This window comes from Typopeltis vanoorti, chromosome 2 (assembly GCF_054136105.1).
Source record: "Typopeltis vanoorti isolate ZY-2024b chromosome 2, IOZ_Tvanoo_1.0, whole genome shotgun sequence".
Taxonomy (NCBI): domain Eukaryota; kingdom Metazoa; phylum Arthropoda; class Arachnida; order Uropygi; family Thelyphonidae; genus Typopeltis; species Typopeltis vanoorti.
The window spans coordinates 36,877,358-36,896,630 of NC_143550.1; the positions used below are offsets into that span (position 1 = coordinate 36,877,358).

Genomic DNA, 19,273 nt, shown 5'->3' on the forward strand with positions numbered 1-19,273 from the left:
TTAACGAAATCCTCCCCCCCTCCTTAAACTCATTCAGTGATTTAGCACCCACCTCTGGCAATCCATTCTACCGATTCACCACCCTCCAAGCAAAAAATCCAGTCCTAACCAGACTCTCACACAGCTTCCAATGGTGATTCCCTTATTCTCTCCCTTCTTGCCATGTAATGAAAAAAGTCTTGAGTGTCAATCCTATAAAACACCATTAATAACTTAAATGCTTTTATCATGTCTGTCTTTTTTGCCTATTGGGTAATTTTTGAAGCTGACAGACCATCAATCTATTCTCACATGGGGCATTCCACAGAACTGCCACAATCTTTATCAATCACCTCTGGATCCTCTCCAGCAATTTCTTCATCCCCACAGAATCCTGGATTCCAGATCTGTGCAATTCAGATATGGTCTTATTAAAGCCTTATATAGGGAACAATAATTTCTCTCTCTCTCTCTCTCTCTCTCTCTCTCTATCCTGCTTGTTACTGTGTTCTTCAACAACCACATAATCTGATGTGCTGTTTTGGTTACCTTTGTAAAATATCCTCAAACTTCAACTCTCTGTCCACAATAACACCCAAATCCCTGGCCTCGTAGTTTCCTAGTTCCATCAATATAGTACACAGCTTCTGATATCTTTCCAAAGTGCATTACCTTAAGCTTGGCCACATTAAACTGGCAATCATTTAACTCTGCCCATATTGCTAGTCTGTTCAAGTCTTCCTGCAGGATATCTACATCACCTTCATTTATCATTGCTCTTTCCAGTTTAGCATTGTCAGCAAACAACTGAATATTTCCTGCCAAATCATTTCCTATATCACTGATATACAAATCAAAGAGGACCCAAGTATAGAGCCCTGCAGTACACCACTGGTCAGCCAGAATGGATGATAAAATCCAATAGACAAAGAATATATGCAAGAAAATCTTGTCAGAGGAATTCTAATATTTCATCTAGTGTAACATTTGTGAATATGACAATATATATAAGCTAATTAAGAGCTCACCAGAGAAAAGGCAATATTCTGAATTTTTCTTTAAAGTGTAAACTGTTCTTAATAAAAGACAAAGTTTTACCAGTGAAGGCAGAGAATAAATTAGAAATGTGTTTTGTGATTTTATAGCACGGTATACCAATCTAGTTGACAATAGGTTTAATAGAAGATTTACTTTGTGGACTTTAGGAAGTCCATACAATCTAGAAAGGTAACTATAATAGGTATTTAGCTTTTTTTGGTTTCATCATTGTTACAACAGCAGACACCTATTGATGAGGATCCCCATCCCAATTTATTTATTTGGCTAGAAGTCAAATCATCAGAAAGGATACAATAAGTAGTGTGGTCCAGTAAGTAACTTTCCTATGGTATTCTTTCCTATCTTGAACCACAACAGCTTTTCCTTTATTAGTCTTTGTGATAATAAATTTTGTATTAATTTTCAGTGAGAGTAATACTTTACATTCTGGAGAAGACAAATTTGAAGGTAGAGTCTTAGACTTAAAAAGAATTTGTGCCGCTTTGAAATGAGGGTGGTCAACCACGTATGAAAGAATATTACATAGGTTTCTAGCTATTGCCAAGAAAAAAAAATCCATAAGAGAATTAGGCAAAATAGTAAACTCAGGAACTTGGATAAGGCATTTGCTTTCTCTGGCGAGAGAAAGCATTCTGAAATATCAATAACAGTTTTATTTATTTCATTAATAATTTTAAAATAAAGTATGTAAAATAGTAAAAAAAAAGTATATAAAAATATAAATTTTCGTATACATTTGTCACATGTGAATGCAAAACTTCTCTTGATTCAATCCACAGAAATATATCCTATAGCATTAAACAACTCAGGAGATAATATCGAGAATAATTTATTACTAACTACTAGACAGGAAGGTGTGACAATGATGAATTCAATGTGAGGTGTAACAAGAACAAAGACATCTAGAGTGAACTTCTCATGATGCTTAGCATGGAATGAGGCTTAGTAATAGTAGTAATAATAATAATTACTGAAGTGATGTGATCTGAATTTATGAAATGTCTAGTTTAATAAGTTCACAGAATTAATTTGCTGAAAATTTTTATTTCCCATAAATGAGTAACCGCAGTTCTAAAGCAAGTTTACAACTGAATACAGTATTAATTAAAAAAAGCAAGTCATAATACAAAGGTTTATGAGCTATGAAAAACAAGATTTTAAAACTTCTAGATAGGGAAAAAATAAAATAAAATAAAATAAAAATAACATAAAACTTATACAACACTTACATGGCATTATTCCTTGATCTACAAGCTGATTCAATGGTCTACGAAGCATCAATTTAACTTTCAGTGCTGGAAAAAAGAAAAAAAGCATTAGGAATCAAAGCAGTATAAATTTAAGCACACACAAAAAAAATTTCTACTGCACATATATTCTGATAATATGAAAAAGTAAACTAAAAGAAATTAAAAACTCCATATTTCAGACATACAAGACAGAGAGAGAGGAATTTGTTTTACTGCTAATCATCTTACATTCTTTATTTCGATCCATGGTTTTCTGCAGAGAAGCATCATCCACTTCAGCTTTTACTGGTGTACGGCCATCTCCAGAAGATATCAATGGAACAATAATTTTGCCTTCCTCTGTTTTTATTTCAGAATTTCCATCTGCCATATTAGTTATGTTTAAATTATAATCTTTGAACCACTCTGGATATATGCCAATAATAGTCTCTAATAAATCTTGGTCTAACTGAATTCCCCAATACACTTGGTTATCTCCAGTTGCTAAAATCATGAACAAAAAAAAGTAAAAGGTATCCAATTTAACCAAATATAGTAACTAATATTTATAAGTAATCAATTATGTGAGATGCATAAAATTTTTAATAAACATAAAATATGTAAATATTTAAAATAATTTAATTTTAAACTTTAGAAAAAATATAATATAAACTTTAGAAATAAATCATATAACAAATTGTCATTTCTTCAATTAAAAAAAAAGGGTAATGACTAACAATGATTTTGATTCTCCCTAAAAGACACAGTCATTTCCTACAGTCTCATTTCAATGATAAGAAAACAATGAAAACCGCTCTTAATAAATAAAAATTAGACTGAAAGAGATCTTTGAAGTAACGTCTTTTAACAGTCCACATGTAAACAAGATCTGGAGAACTGGTCCAAAGCCAACATAACAATTAAATAATTTCTAGTACCTACTGCTCTGGAATAATGTCAAACTGAAGCTGTGTGTGCATGTGTGTGTCATCCATGAAAGGTTATAAAGCTATTGTAATTTGTGTGTAATACGTATGTAATCTCTTGAGTACTGTGAGTAGGTTTAGGAATTGTTTTGATTATGTTATTTATTTTTTGTAGTTTTTTTTTGGGGGGGGGGGGGTGGGGGGGGGAATCACTGGGTGATGAAAGTCATCTCCCACCTGAAGACAATTACAAACGTTCATACCTGTGGTGGGATTCAAACCTGCAAATTGTTTGTGAGAGCAGATACATTACCACTTAGCTAACCAGGCTGGCATACTTTATCTTATTTTTTTTTAAATGCATGGGATTAAAATTAAACATAATAATAAACCCTGTTCTTTTTAAACAGTTTGTTTTCTTTCACTTCATAATTTAAATGTCATGTGCGAGTAAATCAAAACTATAAGACAAATAAAAGATGAAATACAGTAAAACCTCGATATAACGAACTAATTCAGGTGAGGGGTGTCCATTAAATCCGAAAGTCTGTTATATAATAAAGTAGATTTTGCGAAGGCATATGTTAAAAAATTGACAAATTAGCTAATTTACATGTTTTTTACTTATGTAACTTTTCCATTTGTCCATATTTTAAGGTTAGGGTTACAAAGATGTGTTTTACCATTTATACATATCTAATTTTAAATGTATATTGAATAGGTCTATAAAATGCGTACATGCATAAACCATTCACCAGGAGTAAACAAATACCATTGGGATTAGCTTAGCGTATGTCAGAACATCAGCTAGCTCACATTAAAATTGCTGCAGAAAGTCACACCACGACAAATAAAACCAATTACAGCGCGATTGGTGTGATCATGTGCTAATCATTCAATGAACATGTTTTATGAGCAGTGACTCATTTATGTTGGCTAAATTACTACAGTGTTTTTCCAATATATGATGGCCTATTCACCAAAATTTGTTAAAAATAACAGGAAATTAATAACAAAAAATAACCTGTTAATTTAATTATAAGCAAATCTTGGTTAAAAGCATTGTAAAATTAACAGGGTGTTAATTTTCACGTGACATACGGATCAGAAATTTTGCCTGTTAAAAAGTCCGTTAAATCGAGGGTTTACTATGCTAAAATGGAGTGACATCTCTGCTCTATAGAACAACTCGGAAAACCTGTTGGTACACTGCAAATCTCTTTGACTGGAAAATACTTGAGTTCAATTCTCATTGTGATTAGAGGACTGTAGCCTAGCTGGCTGATCTCATGGAGGTGGCAAGGTTTTTTTCTCCTGGTTGAGACCGAGAACTTTTCAGACTACCCTCATAAGATGCTATTCTAGTAACAAAAATTAATGTAATAAATTATATTTTCCAAAAAAATCAATGTTGTTTTTACATTTCTTCCTATTCTTATTATTCATTGACCTCTCATTTTTGGAATGGTTCTCACAAAAAAGGAAATGTTCTATAAACAACAATACAGCACCACTATGGAACTTCTATTGACTTATTGGGACATCATTAAAAAATGTGGAAGATCTTGAGCAAGTACATTTTTTTTCCATGGCAAGTAGGATTTTACACAATTTATTGAGCCCTGATAATAATGATTTCAATCAAAGCCAACAGAGTGCTCCATTTCAGAAAATTAGCCACTGTAATCATCAAGATGGCAGAGCAGAAATTTTTTTTTCTTAAAGTATATAGCCATTTGACACATATTGTCGAAACCGAGTATCTTGGATTTCCTCTTTGCAGAATTTATATTATTCCTAACTTGCTGGAAAGTATCTGCATTTTTGCACTTATCAGCCTTAGAATAGAACAGAATAGATATTTTTACTTGTCAAGCCCTTCTTCTTCAAAAAAGTTAAAATATTGTGATCAAACAAATGAATACCTCTGATTTTATCATGTTTAATTTCTGATTGAGAAAGCAAAATATAACGTGATGCAGGTTGTTCAAATACCTGTTAATTAACTTTATATTAATAAAACTTAGTGCACAGTGGTGGATTTAGTTAATTTGAATTATGGCTAAAACATCAACTAAAAGAAGCTGCGAGTCTACTGTACTGTATTCTGACTAGTTTGCCTTTTTTTTTTTTTTTTTTTTTTTTTTTTTTTTTTTTGAAAACTTGAGTTTCTGGGAGGGCTACTCACTGCTTCACTACGAGACCAGATACTTGCCTTCAGTTAAAAAGTCATTATGTCCTAGATTGGATTTTAACCCAGGTCCTTTCAATTCAAGGTCAAATGCCATGATATCTTGATGACTTTGCTGATAAGAAGCTGCACAGTTAGTACTATATGAACTTAAAAACGAAAAATATTATATTAAACAGAAATGACAACTAAGTGCAAAGCCCAAGGCATCACTGCATAGACTCATCCTAAAATCTGAAATAACAATAGCTATTTCAGTTTTTAGGGTGCTCAGTAAGTGCTATTTTTTTTATTCTTTTTCTGTTTCTCTCTCTTCAAAAGACAAATTTTTTTCTCTCTTTCCATATTTCCAAGTGAACTTATCACACATATTTGGGAATGATTAATGTATAAGGTGCTACCAGGTGTTAGCATAAAGAAACCAGTTATAGTATGGCATTCCAATACTGTAAGGGGTGAGCAGTACTCTTTGTGAATCAGTATGCTAACAGCAGGTAAGCTGAGAGCCTGTATTCTTGGGTTACATGTGTTTTTGTGAGATCGCGTTTTAGTAATTTGCTTATCTAACTGAAATGGCAGATTTTAATGAGCAAAAAATCTGCATCAAATTTTGCTTCGACCTCAAAAACTGCTGCAGAATCCTACTGAATGCATAATTAAAACACTTAAGGAATAGAACAATGTAGTTAAGGATATAAATTAAATTAAACTTTAATAAATATTTTCCGATATTTCGGCAACGTCACATTGCCATTTTCTAAAGGAACTTACAAAAAAGTTACGTGCACATAGGCACTACAACACAGAAACTGGGAATGAAGAGATGAAGCTATTGTTCTCCTAACAGTCCTGATGGTGCCCTCTAGCGGGCTAAGTAGATGTTCTTGGCCTACTAGTCACCCGCCAGCCTAATGGATCCTTGGTTTTCTCAGTTTACAGAAAACCCACCCATACAGACAGATACATTCACCAACAATCCCCTCCCCCTCACAACAATATGGAGTAGTGATACACTATACAACAGGGCTAAGCTAATCTGTTCAAACGACTTGGCCCTAAACACAGAACTAAATCACATCCTCAACACTTTCTCAGCCAATGGCTACCCCCCCCCAAAAAATCCAAAAAATATTAGAACCTACAAACCACAGATCCCCCCCCCCACAACAAGGATTACTCTAAATCCATCACCATTCCCTACATCCGAGGCACCTCGGAAAAGATTACCAAAATCTTAAAAAAACGTGACCTGACCTCCTGTTACAAACCTTACAGAATATTGGCATCCCTTATCCGCTCCACTAAAGACCAACCACTTCCCCCAGACCTACCTGGTGTTTACCAGGTCCCTTGCAGTTGTAAACCGTCTTACTTTGGCCAAACAGGCAGGACAGCGAATATCAGAATTTCAGAACACAAGGACTACATCCGTTTTCACAAATACAGTCATTCTGGGCTTGCGGACCATGCTCTGGATACACGCCACAGAATACGGTGGAAGAAAGCTACAGGGATACACCGTAGCAAATACAAATTTGAAAGACTCTTTATGGAATCAGCCTCAGCCCTAAGAAATTCTCCAAACCTCAACAAATTTGGTTGTATGCGACTGCCCCAAATTTGGGAGGCCTACATCTGCAGACCTTCAGCCCAACGGCCAAGAACACCTACTTAGCCCGCTGGAGGGCACCATCAGGACTGTCAGGAGAACGATAGCTTCATCTCTTCATTCCCAGTTTCTGTGTTGTAGTGCCTACGTGCACGTAACTTTTTGTAAGTTCCTTTAGAAAATGGCAATGTGACGTTGCCGAAATATCGGAAAATATTTATTAAAGTTTAATTTAATTTATATCCTTAACTACGTTGTTCTATTCCTTAAGTGTTTTAATAATGCATAACCAACGTATAAGCCTGTCTACGAGAACTGAATGCATAAGGAAGTGTTTGGTGATAATGCTATGAGCCAAAAGCAAAAAAAAAATGTTTGTAGTACAAAGACTTCAAGGACAGTGAGCATTCTGGACGAACATTGACAAGTAGATAAAATATCATAAAAGTGCACGAGACTAACGTTGCTTATCATAGGCGATCTATTCACAATGTTTGTGAGATTGTAGGACTGTTGTACAGAACTATTCAATATATTTTGTTGGGTGTTTTGAAAATGAGATATGAGATGCCGTGCTGCCCAGATATTGCTCATTGTTTGACAGTTCCTGGTTTCCAAAAACAGGACAGGTATTCTAAATCCCCCCCCCCCCTTGTCATTCACCTAACCTCACCCGATGTGACTTTCTTTTCCCAAGATGAAATTCCAGCTGAAAGGACATAATTTTGACACAATTGAGGAGATCCAGGCAGAATCAAGGAGGTGCTCAACAGTTACACTTGAGAACTTCCAGGGATGAATGGAATCGTGGAAAAGTTTCTGGGATTGCTGTATACATTCCCAAAGGAAAGGTGGAAACTTGGAGTAAGGGTAGGTATTTCTTTTATGGTCAAATTTTCCAAACTTTTTGTTTGCATATAACAACGTGATTATTATTAACAAACCTCTACGAGAGTCAGCAGACTTGCTGCACAAGGTCTCACACCACAGGAGGAAAAATCTGCTCTATGGGTATGGAAATAGACCATGAGAGATTATTGATTAGCTGCTGCATGCATTCAGATGGTGGCCATAGGATTTATAGAAGATGCAAGCAGCAGAGATACCTGTGTGTGTGTGTGTGTGTGTGTGTGTGTGTGTGTGTGTGTGTGTGTGTGTGTGTGTGTGTGTGTGTGTGTGTGTGTGTGTGTGTGTGTGTGAAGAGTATTAGTGAAGAGTGGGGTCATTAATCACTAACTGCCCTATTCTGTATAGAATCCAGTATTTTTAGAGCTCTTAGAAGCACAACAAGATGTTGGAACAATATTCTATGGTCAGTACTACATGATTATGTCTACATTATTACTATAAGACATCATATCAACAATTTTTTTTCCACATTAATCTGTTATTTATCAGGACTACTTGGTAATTCACTGTAGCAGCACATATGCTTGATCAACAAACCAACTGATACTATGATTCAGCATCCGTGGTTTCTCAGATCCATGCTGAAGTACAAAATGAAACTCCTTTATGATTTTATCAGATAATTTCTGTATTTATTTGCATTCATTATTTCAGTTATTTTCTTTGATAAGGATTTCTTACAGCTAATGTACATAGTAACCGGTAACCTGTTTTGAATTTAGGTTGTGCAAAAAAGCTTTTAATTTGAAAGTGTCAAAATATGTACCTGTAGGTTTTTTTTTTTTTTTTTTTTTTTTTTAATCTATATAACATACAGGAAATTATGGCTGATTGTATACCTAAGGTCCGAATAGTAAAACAAGCAGGGGTTAAATGGATGAATAACACCATTAAGCTCGAGCTGCAAAAAAAGAAACAACTGTGGAGGGAAATTAAAGAAAGGGGTGACCTGCAGGCACACGAATGGTATAAAGTGCAGGCCAGAAGGGTAACGAGTGTGGTAAAAACAGCAAAAGCCGATTATGAAAGGAAACTAGCTATGCAAGCAAAAGAGAATCCCAAACAGTTCTTTCAATATGCTGCAAGCAAGAAAAAAACGGTACATGGCAAAATGATTTTAAGGAATAACGATGGTAAGGAGGTCACTGAACCAGTCGATATATTGGAGTTACTGAGCGCGCACTTTGCAAAAGTATATCATCCAGGTGGTGACACTGAAAAAATGAAGGAACCATTAGTTTATACGGGAATTGTGATGAATGAAGTGGAGGTGAATAGTCTATTACAGAACCTTAATGAGAATACATCTGTGGGATTGGATGGTATACCGGCACGGGTCTTGCGTGAAGCGGCTAAAGAATTATCAGTGCCCTTGACCATGTTGTTTAATCTGAGTCTCAGGTCTGGTTTGGTCCCGAAGGCATGGAAAGAGGGGAAAATAGTTTCACTGCATAAAGGAGGATCCAAGACTATGGTGGCAAATTACCGACCGATCAGCATATCAGGAGTCGTTGTCAAGGTCTTGGAGAAAGTAGTCAAGGGAAAAATACAGGAATGGATTGATGAAAATGAGATACTGTACAGGGGAAAGCATGGCTTTGTGAAGGGTAGATCATGCCTCAGTAACTTGCTCAAGTTTTATAACAAGGTGACGGCAGAACTGGATAAGGGAAATGGGTTTACAGTGATACTGCTGGACCTGGCAAAAGCATTTGGCAGGATACCACATGGAATTCTAATCCGTAAACTACAACATATGGGAATGGATATAGGGTTGGTGAGATGGATAGGTGGGTGGTTGATGGAGAGATATCAAAGAGTAGTTTATTCAGGAGTAGAGTCCAAAAGACGGACTGTGACTAGTGGTGTGCCGCAGGGTTCTGCTCTTGGGCCACTGCTTTAATCTGTTCATTAATGATATAGGGAAGAATCTGAGAGGAACTGTTCATTTGTTCGCTGATGATGCAAAGTTGGGTAGGGCGATAGTGAATGCAGAAGATGTCAAAGTCTTGCAGGATGACTTAGATAGATTGGAGTTCTGGGCTAAGGAGAATGGATGTCAATTTAATGTGACAAAATGTAAGGTTATGCATTTTGGGGTGAAAAGATTGGCAGCAGTATACCACATTGGTGGAACTGTACTCCAAGAGATTGATGAGGCCAGGGACTTGGGAGTGTTGGTGGATAGGGAGATGAAGTTTAGGGGGCACACTGCAAAAGTAACTAAATCAGCTCATCAACTCACTTGGTTGTTGAAAAATACCTTGACAAGCAGAGACAAGCAAGTTATTGTACCTCTGTACCGAGCCCTGATAAGACCTCATCTCGACTACTGTGCCCAGATTTGGTTACCTCGGTTCCTTCTTGATGGGGAGGAGGTGGAGAGGATCCAGAGGCGAGTGACTAAGATGATAGCAGGTCTATGGAATGAACCATATGGGAGCAGGTTGAAGATTTGTGGGTTGCAGAAACTAGTTGATAGGCGGAAAAGGGGAGATATGATTGAGACATTCAAATTGCTAAAAGGATTCTATAGGATTAATTCGGAGGATATTTTTGAGATCAGGACTGGTGGTGGGAGAACTAGGGGACACCTATGGAAGCTGGGCAGGAGTGTGGTTAGCAGGGGTGTTAGAGCTGGGTTCTTTACTTTTAGAGTGGTAAATGAGTGGAATAAGCTGCCAGAGTCTGTTGTGGGTGCTATGACAGTGAGCGAGTTCAAGGCAAGGCATGATAGATAGTGTGAGAATGTTGAATAGTTGTGTGGACATGATGTTTAGGGCCTCCGTCGATGAGTCTAAAGACTTCCTGGAGTAGCCCGAAATAATAATAATAATAATAATAACAACCATAATTTAAAAAAAAAATCCATTTGCCGAAAAATTCTCCATCGCACTAATTGTAAATATATTAAAGATTAATGTAGGAATTAAATACATTCCTAAGTCATGTGAACAAACAATGAAAACACATCCATGTACCACTGAGAATGAAAACAATAACTCTCTTCCTTTTTCTAGACACACTTGTCACATGTTTTCCCTCAGGCTACCATTCCTTCATAGTCTACTGCAAACCTACACACACAGGCCAATACATATATAAAAAACTCATACCACCATCCAACACAAAAACTAGGAGTCATTAGCACCCTCAAACATAGAGCCCTAATAATTTGCTCCAATGGGCACCCACTGAACAAAGAATACGAGATTATTAGCCAAACGTTTAAAAAAACAGTTCACAAGATCCTCCACAAAAATACCATTAAAAGCAATGCTATATGGCTATGGTATTCCAAAGCCATATCATATATTAGGTGCATATCTGAAAAAAAAATAGATAGAACACTACATAAAAAAAATTAAAAAAATAAGCTAATGCCTTTTTGTTCCTTGCCTACTCCCTTTATAAGGGAGTAGGCAAGGCCGTTTAGCCATATCTAATTTTTGGAGACTGAGTGGGCAGTTCAATCTCCACTGGTAGCCAATCAGAGATAGCTGGCCCAAGGCCATCACTAATTAAACGGCATGCAGTGAAGAGGCAGAACAACAAGTGCTAAGGCAACCTTCAAACCTTCTGCAAAATTAAAATAATATCTCTGTTTCTCTGTTATATTAGGGTTTTTGCTTAACCCTTTTGACATTTATGCAGTGTATAAAAATTAACAAAGATGATTTCGTTTTTACCCTAAAATGCCTGATTCATCATTAGTTTTTTCTAATCTGTTACACATTTATATCATTTGGCTCGTTATCGAAACTGTTGAAAAAATATTTATTATATTCTTTGTATATACTTAGTATAGAGCAGGGGTGGACAACCCTTAACATGCCTGCCAAACGTGGCATGCCAATGATTTTTTTCCAGCATGCAACCCAGGGCTCATCTTAAAAAATAATTAAATAAAAAAATACATTTCAAACATCTTCGCTGACACATATTTTAACTTAATATAATACAATTTCATTAAGTACAGCTATACCAAATAAAAATGCAATAATTACTTAAACTCTACCAAGTGTTTCATAATAATAAGTAACAAGAAAATTAGAAACAAACATCCTATTTCCAAGCCATCGATATATCTCCATGATATACTGATGTACAAGTTTTGTCCAGTTCAGTTGTTGCATTATTCGTCAGGCATCCAGAAGCGGTGTGACTCCTTTACCATCATTTGATATATCTTTTCATGTTTCGTAAAGAACGTATCTGTTTTCTAAAGTGTATTTGGATTTGGATTTTATTAAATCGTAAATGATTAAAATATGGACTGGAAGTATTTATTGTCAATTAATATGTTTAACTTATTAGAATTTCCTTTACATTGATTTTCGGAAACTAAAGTTTTCAGTTTTTTTTGTAAAATCCCCGCATATCTTGCAATTGCTATTTCCTGCCTAGAGATCAGTTTCCTTGTTTTTTTAATTTTTAATTTTTTTAATTACTTTAAACAATAATTAATTGTAAATAGTTTTTGCGCGCTAGTTGGTGAGCCAGGTTACTTTTGTTTGTGTTAAATATTTATTTATTTTAATTATTTAATTCTTTTGTTTTGTGTTCAGTAAATGTTATGTTAATCTGTTATATTTCAAATGTGTTTTTTTTTGATTTCCTGTGCCAAAATCATTTGCAGGTAAGAGGTTTTACAATACATTTATTTCGAATCCTTTAATTTTTACCTTTGAAAAATATTTTAGGGCCCCAAAAGGCTTCTTGCACCCAGGCCCCTTTATAGAGAAGGCCGGCCCTGACCACACAGAGGGAAATCAGGCTGCACCATCCCGACAAGAAAAGATGAACATAAATGTCACATTAAATTCCTCCGCTATGGTAAAACAGGCCTGTCAGACCATGCACTTAAAACATGTCACAGAATCAACTGGAAAAGCACCAAGTCCCTACACTGCACCAAAACCTAGTTTGAAAGAAAGTTCAAAGAAGCCAGTGAGATGCTGAAACATTATCTGAATCTAAATAAGAATGATGGATTAACAATTCCAAGAATCTGGAGGTTCCATCTTCAACCCATATAGCATCCAGAACACCCTAAACAGAAGAAAACCTTTATATGAGAGGACTATAGAAATTGTTTAATGTAGTTCTGCTATAAAACTTTTTTTTAATCATCTGTATATTATTATACTGATATGTAAAAAAGTTCATTTTATTTTGTGAATTAATTTTTAATTTTGTATATATTTTATTTAGTAATATTTTTATTTTAAGGTTTTTTTTCTCACTAGAGCTCAGGCTAGGGTAAATGATCATTAACAAAGCATTTAGATTTTACTTACTTTTGTGTAGTGTCCTGTACATATGTATGTTTTCCTGATGATGATGACCTCGAAATGTTGAGCATTATTTTCTAAATTACAAGTAATGCTTGTAGATAAACTTATATGTTGGTAATACATAACTGAATTTAACCAGAATATTGATTAAAAACTTTAATTAATACTTCCTATATTTTGGTAATGTTACATCTTCAGAGATCACAAAATAATGATATGCACACACAGGCACTAACACTAAGCAAATGTGGCTGAAGAAAGCAACTTTCTAGGACCAACTTCAGTTTGCTTTCTTCAGGCACATTTGTTTAGTGTTAGTGCCTGCATGCACATATCATTATTTTGTGATCTCTAAAGATGGTAATATAACATTACCAAAATATAGGAAGTAAATGTTTTTAATTAATTAAATTTAATTTAAACTATTTAATTAATACATTGTCTTTTCCTAAAATCTGAGAGTTATTAATTAGAAATAATTACTTCAACAAGTGTGTTTTTGTCTCCATAAATTCTGCACTATGAATGCTGACCAACCGCATAACCTTAAAAGAAAGACTAGTAGAAAATATTCAGGAGGAATGCCAAGAGTACACCTCAATGCTGTAGACAAAGTTATCAAAAGCCTGAAACATGAGAGGCAGTGGGAGTAGATGATATTCAACAAGAAGTGCTCAAATATGGTCTAAAACGTTTTGCAGTGGCTATAATACATAATTCAGAGGGCCTAGAGGAAAGGTTAAATTCCTAATGCTGGAGTAGAGTTCTCATAGTTCCAATCTATAAAAAAGTTAATAAAGCTAAATGTGAGCATCACAGAGGAATTTCTGTACTCAGTGTTCCAGACAAGATTTATAGAAATATACTTAAGAGGCTAAAAACAATTGTGAAAGAGAAATGTGGAGATGAATAAGCTGGTTCCAGCCAACAGACATTGTCAAGATCAGAATATCACTTTATGACAAACAGCTAAAGAATCAAATATAAGAAGGTACTTCAGTTTTGAAGATCTGGAAAAAGCATATGACAAGGTGTCCTGAGAAAAGCTTTTCAAAATGTTACAATTATATGGAGTAAATTGGAACATTATACAGAATAATACATAGTCTATATTTAATTTGTAACTTAGTTAGCATAAAAAGAAATACAGGAAAATTGTTTGATGTATAATCAGGTGCATCCACTCTTATTCATCATCTACATGGATTGCTATTAATTTGATATCAGATTCAGAAATATCAAACTTAGCTCTTTGTTTTATGCCGATCATGTTGTTCTCCTAAACAAATCCAGTGCAAGTCTCTAGGATTCTCTAAACTAAACTAGTAACAGCTATAAGAAATTTTTGTTGTGCAAATCAGCAATCAAAAGACCAAAACTGGAAAATAAGCAGGAACATACAAAACTTCAGCTGCATTCTCAACAGAGAACCTATAGAACAAGTAAAATATTTCAGTTATTTAGGAACACCTTTTAGTGAAGATAGCAAATTAAATTTGGAAATAGACAACAGAACAAGCAAAACTGGTGGGGTACCAGGTGAATAAATTTATATGGAAAAAAAGAAAAATCAGCCAAAACACCAAACCATCATTATACAAGAAATGGATCTGAGAGTTGGGTTAGAAATAAAGCACTTGATCAAAGATTAGGGACTATAGATATGAGAGTTCTGAGAAAATTTAGGGGCATGAATAGATGGAATCAGTGGCAGAATCACATTAAAAAATGAAGATGTTAGGAACGGGTACTTGATAATGTTAGCATTTAAGAATGTGTGAGTTGAGCTAATCTAAGGTGGTATGGTCACTTAAACATAATGGGAGAAAAAAAGGTTAGCAAAAAAGTGTTAAGTGCTTAACAGATGGTGAATCTGTTAAGCACTTGAGATGATATTTTGAAACTTTATTTCTCACTTGGTTAGACTATAATAAATTTAGTTTAATCCTTTATCCAAGTGTGAGCAAACAAAGTTTGCACCTGAAAGTATCTTTAAGACTGGGGTAAGGTGGTACAACACTGGGCAACTTGTTGCAAAGGTGGAGCAAGCTCACAGCACTTCTATCTCAGTATCCTGAAGATACTTTCAGGCAAAACCTTTTTTGCTCACACTTGGATAAAGGATTAAACTAAATTTATCATAGTCTAACCAAGCGAAAAATAAACTTTCAACATCTTTCTCTAAATCCAGAGTAATTTAATAAAAAGGTGACAACCTTTTTATTAAATTACACCATTTGGCAACTCCTATAGGTAGAGATGACCTTGCTAATGATTCTGCGTGGTATCTCCATCTCCACTCGGGCCTGGCTCCCACTGATGAGACCTCAATAGGGGTCGGAACCGGTAGGGGCTGGCTTTGAGAGGCTCTGCTTGGGGATAGGTTTTTGCCTGTCTCTGAGTAGGGCCACCGCTGAGATTATGGTTCTGGCTGGTGGTGGGGTGAACCTGCCACTGGGTAGAGCCAATGCTGAGAAGTTCTTCTCGGTGACGGAGTGAGTCTGTCACTGAGTGGAACAACGCTGAGTTGGACGGTCTTTCGGCCACTATGGAGTGGTCTAGGGATCGTCCTAATTTTTAGAGAGGTCTTTACTTAAATACACCTCAATAAAGGTTGAAACTAGTCTGGGCAGTGGCCCTCTCCTTAATGCATAACATTATACATATCCGCAAGGAGATGTGTTTTGCATTATGGGAGATACTGAGATATGAGTGTGGTGATCTTGCTCCACCTTTGCAACGAGTTTCCCGGTGTTGTACCACCTTACCCCAGTCCTGAAAGTATCTTCGATTAAATTAATCCTTTATCCACACTTGGATAAAGGATTAAACTAAATTTATTATACTTAAGATGACAATATTGGAGTGCTGAAGAGTAACAGACTAATCTGGAGGGAAAATGTTGATTATTAATTATATTAGTAATAATGTAATCTTAATCATGCAATACTGTCTTAGTATCCTGCACACCTGTTGAGAATACATATCAGGAAACTGATGATGATATACCTTGTTTATATACAATGGTTACAATGTATATTTTAATTATACTATAAAACAGTTTAAAGTATAATTTTTTATTAATATGCACAAAGCGCAATTTTCTTTTATAAAAATTACTTTTAGTTACTTAAATATACTTCCAAAAATACGTATTAATAAATAAATACTCAGAAATATAAGTAACCTCTATCCCAGAAAATTAACAAAAATTAGGCAGAGACAATAAAATTATCTAAATGGTCTTTTAACATTAATTTTTGTTTTTTAGCCCATAGGTGAATGACATCTTTCCTTGTCAAGAATACACAGATAAACATATGGAAGAAAAAAAAGAGTGGGGGCGGTAGGGAAAATCAAAGAATGAGCGGGTAGTGGAGAGGGGAGACGAATAACAGACGGCACGCTGAGTTACTCAAGTAATGAAAGAGGGCTGGACACCAGGAAGAAATAAAGGGCAAAGAGCGGAGATGGTACAGAGTTTGGCGAAGATCCGAATCAGCTGAGTCAGGATGCAAGAATGCGTAAGGCACAGCTCATACGAGTGCTGGTGATATATGTCAAGAAGGGTGGTAGCGTATGGCGGCCTGCCAGCCTGCGATAGTGCCAACACCTAGGTACGCGAAGACGAACTCTGGAACGTGGCAGACGGAAAGAGCAAGCACGTGTTTAAATTATTTTCACCATTCTGTCACTTTTGTATCATTAGTTCCCGGCGTTATTTTTATTTACTTATTTTTTTCCACTTATGGTTGATGGAGGAGTTTAAATATACCTTTAGAACCCTTTCAGAGGGTGTTAATAAAGTTAGTACGATGAAGAAAGATAATGGCCGACTGTGTTTACTGCATATCTGATTGAACAGCAGTTTAATTGTATACAACTAACAACTAAATACTTCAAATGTTCCCACAGATTTGCAAGAGTCTGATATTAATAATCTACACAATATAAAACGCCGTTTCTAACTATTTTGAGTTCAAATTTGGTAGCAAGCTTCAGTTGGCTTCCGATAACAAATAATTTTAGGTCCGCTTATGTCAGAACATTTCATTTTAAGAATATGTCAACATGTAATATGACAAACACAATTATAAAATTGTGTTTGTCATATTACATGTTGAAATTACGTCACGTGTTCAAAGCAATGGCAGTTATGTATAGCGCGGAGTCACGAGAACAACGGACAGAACTGTTCGCATTTTTGGTGAGAAATTAAAGAAAAAATACATGTTACGCAGAATAATCAATATTTACAAAGTATAACGTCTGACACGAATTTATACGTTTCAGAGCCAGAAACAGTTCATTTTGGGAGCCCTTCCTCAAAAACGAACCGTGATAATGCATATTTATAAGGTTAATAATATAACAAAAAAAATAAACATGCAACAAACAAGCACTTCTTTTATTGCACTTTAGAAATAAAAATTTATATTACTTAAATTTCCAAATTAGTAAACATGTAAAACGAAAAGAAAATAACATTAATACAAGAAAGCATGTAAACAAATATGTTGCATAATTACTTAATTACATTTTAAATTAATTTTTATGTAATTACCTTATAGTTACCAGTGTAGTATACCGTGTGCTGAAATACCCATAAAAAAAAAACATTACAAAAATTGTATATTTAAAAGCAATTAACTATGCTTTATTCGAAGTTTTTCTTTTTACCTTTCCTTAAGGAATTCATTTACAAGCTATTTTGGATCTTGATAATTATTCTATTCAATACAGTAAATAACCTTTCTCCACGTGTATTTAAACGGATATTACCATAAAAATGTTTATAAACTAGTTTCAATACTAGGCAATCAGGTTTTTAAATCATTATTAATAATTTTATGTAAATTAACTAAATCTTCATTTTTACCCTTTCATTTTCGATGACGTCAATAAAAAGAAATGTTTTCTATATTCACAAAACGTATTACTAATCAATGGCATACTCTATACATGCTACTTAATTTATCAACATACTATCAATATAAAATTTATTAATATGCTCTCTTAAGACTAGTCCAACTATTTAATAAAACGAATTTATAATTGTCCATTCCCTTTTCTAGCTATATTATAAATAGTTTTATTTCCTCCTCCTTTATCTGGTTACTCATCCTAATCAAAGAAATATTTCTTCTCTCTAAATGCTTTGTACCTGTTTCTTCATTCTCAATGGATGTGTTATATTATAATTAATTTCGTAACTCTAGACTTGTCTTCAAAAAGTTAGCTAAGGTAGGAGCTCCACCTACCTTACCTGCTTGAAGAATAAAAAGCGTCAGAGAATTTATTTATTTAATTTTTTATAGAATAGTATACTTTAGAGATAAAAGTAAATGGTTACCATAAAATTTGACAATCTATTCTGTATCGTAAGCGATTCCATAAAATAATCAGCATTACTTAGTGTTCTGAATCTTTGGGCCAAGGATTCTTTTATTATTATTTTTAAAAATGTATTTATTTTTTACAATATATCCCCCTTCAAAAAAAAGCTTGTTTATACATTCTCATAATCAGTATGTGTATGTAGCATATCCGCTGTCCAACCAACAACAGGCTGCGGAGTTTGAATCCCACCGCGTGCATGGATGTTTGAGATTGATCGCCAAGTGTGAGACCACCTCCCCGCTATGTGTGTGTGTGTGTATATATATATATATATATATATATATATATATATATATATATATATATATATATATGTGTGTGTGTGTGTGTGTGTGTGTGTGTGTGTGTGTGTGAATAGAAAAAAAAACAATCCTTAGCTCACCACGGTAAGAATGTACTATAGGTATATAAATAAAACTTTCGTATGCGAAGGCCACATAAAACATTCGTACTCTTGGTGGGCAAAGGATTCTTTTTGTATTTTTTTCGCATTTTATTTTTTCTTAGACTGCATCATGATAATGATAATAATAGTTCCATGATGTTATGGAGATGCACTTGGAATGCCTGTTATCACAGGATCATAAATTCCTAAGGTGTGTCTTCTAGGGATATTCCTTCTGGGGGATCCGGACATGAAAGCAGAGATAGTGAAGATGAGGCAAGAGATGAAG

The 19,273-nt window shown here is 34.8% G+C and overlaps 1 protein-coding gene across 8 annotated transcripts in view; it reads right to left on the reverse strand.

The window, feature by feature from the left end:
- The window catches only part of LOC150108925 (myocardin-like), a 456,675-nt gene that overhangs the window by 146,129 nt on the left and 291,273 nt on the right, over window positions 1-19,273 (reverse strand). For 7 of the 8 annotated variants that reach the window (XM_090411030.1, XM_090410986.1, XM_090411004.1 and 4 more), the window contains 2 exons: window positions 2,517-2,771; window positions 2,268-2,333 (listed from right to left, as the gene is read on the reverse strand). In XM_090411030.1, coding sequence (XP_090267156.1) covers window positions 2,268-2,333; window positions 2,517-2,658 — 208 coding nt within the window. In that variant the 5' untranslated portion in view covers window positions 2,659-2,771. Of the gene's footprint in view, window positions 1-2,267; window positions 2,334-2,516; window positions 2,772-13,202; window positions 13,274-19,273 lie in introns of all 8 variants that reach the window. The other variant, XM_090411021.1, reaches the window with a different exon arrangement.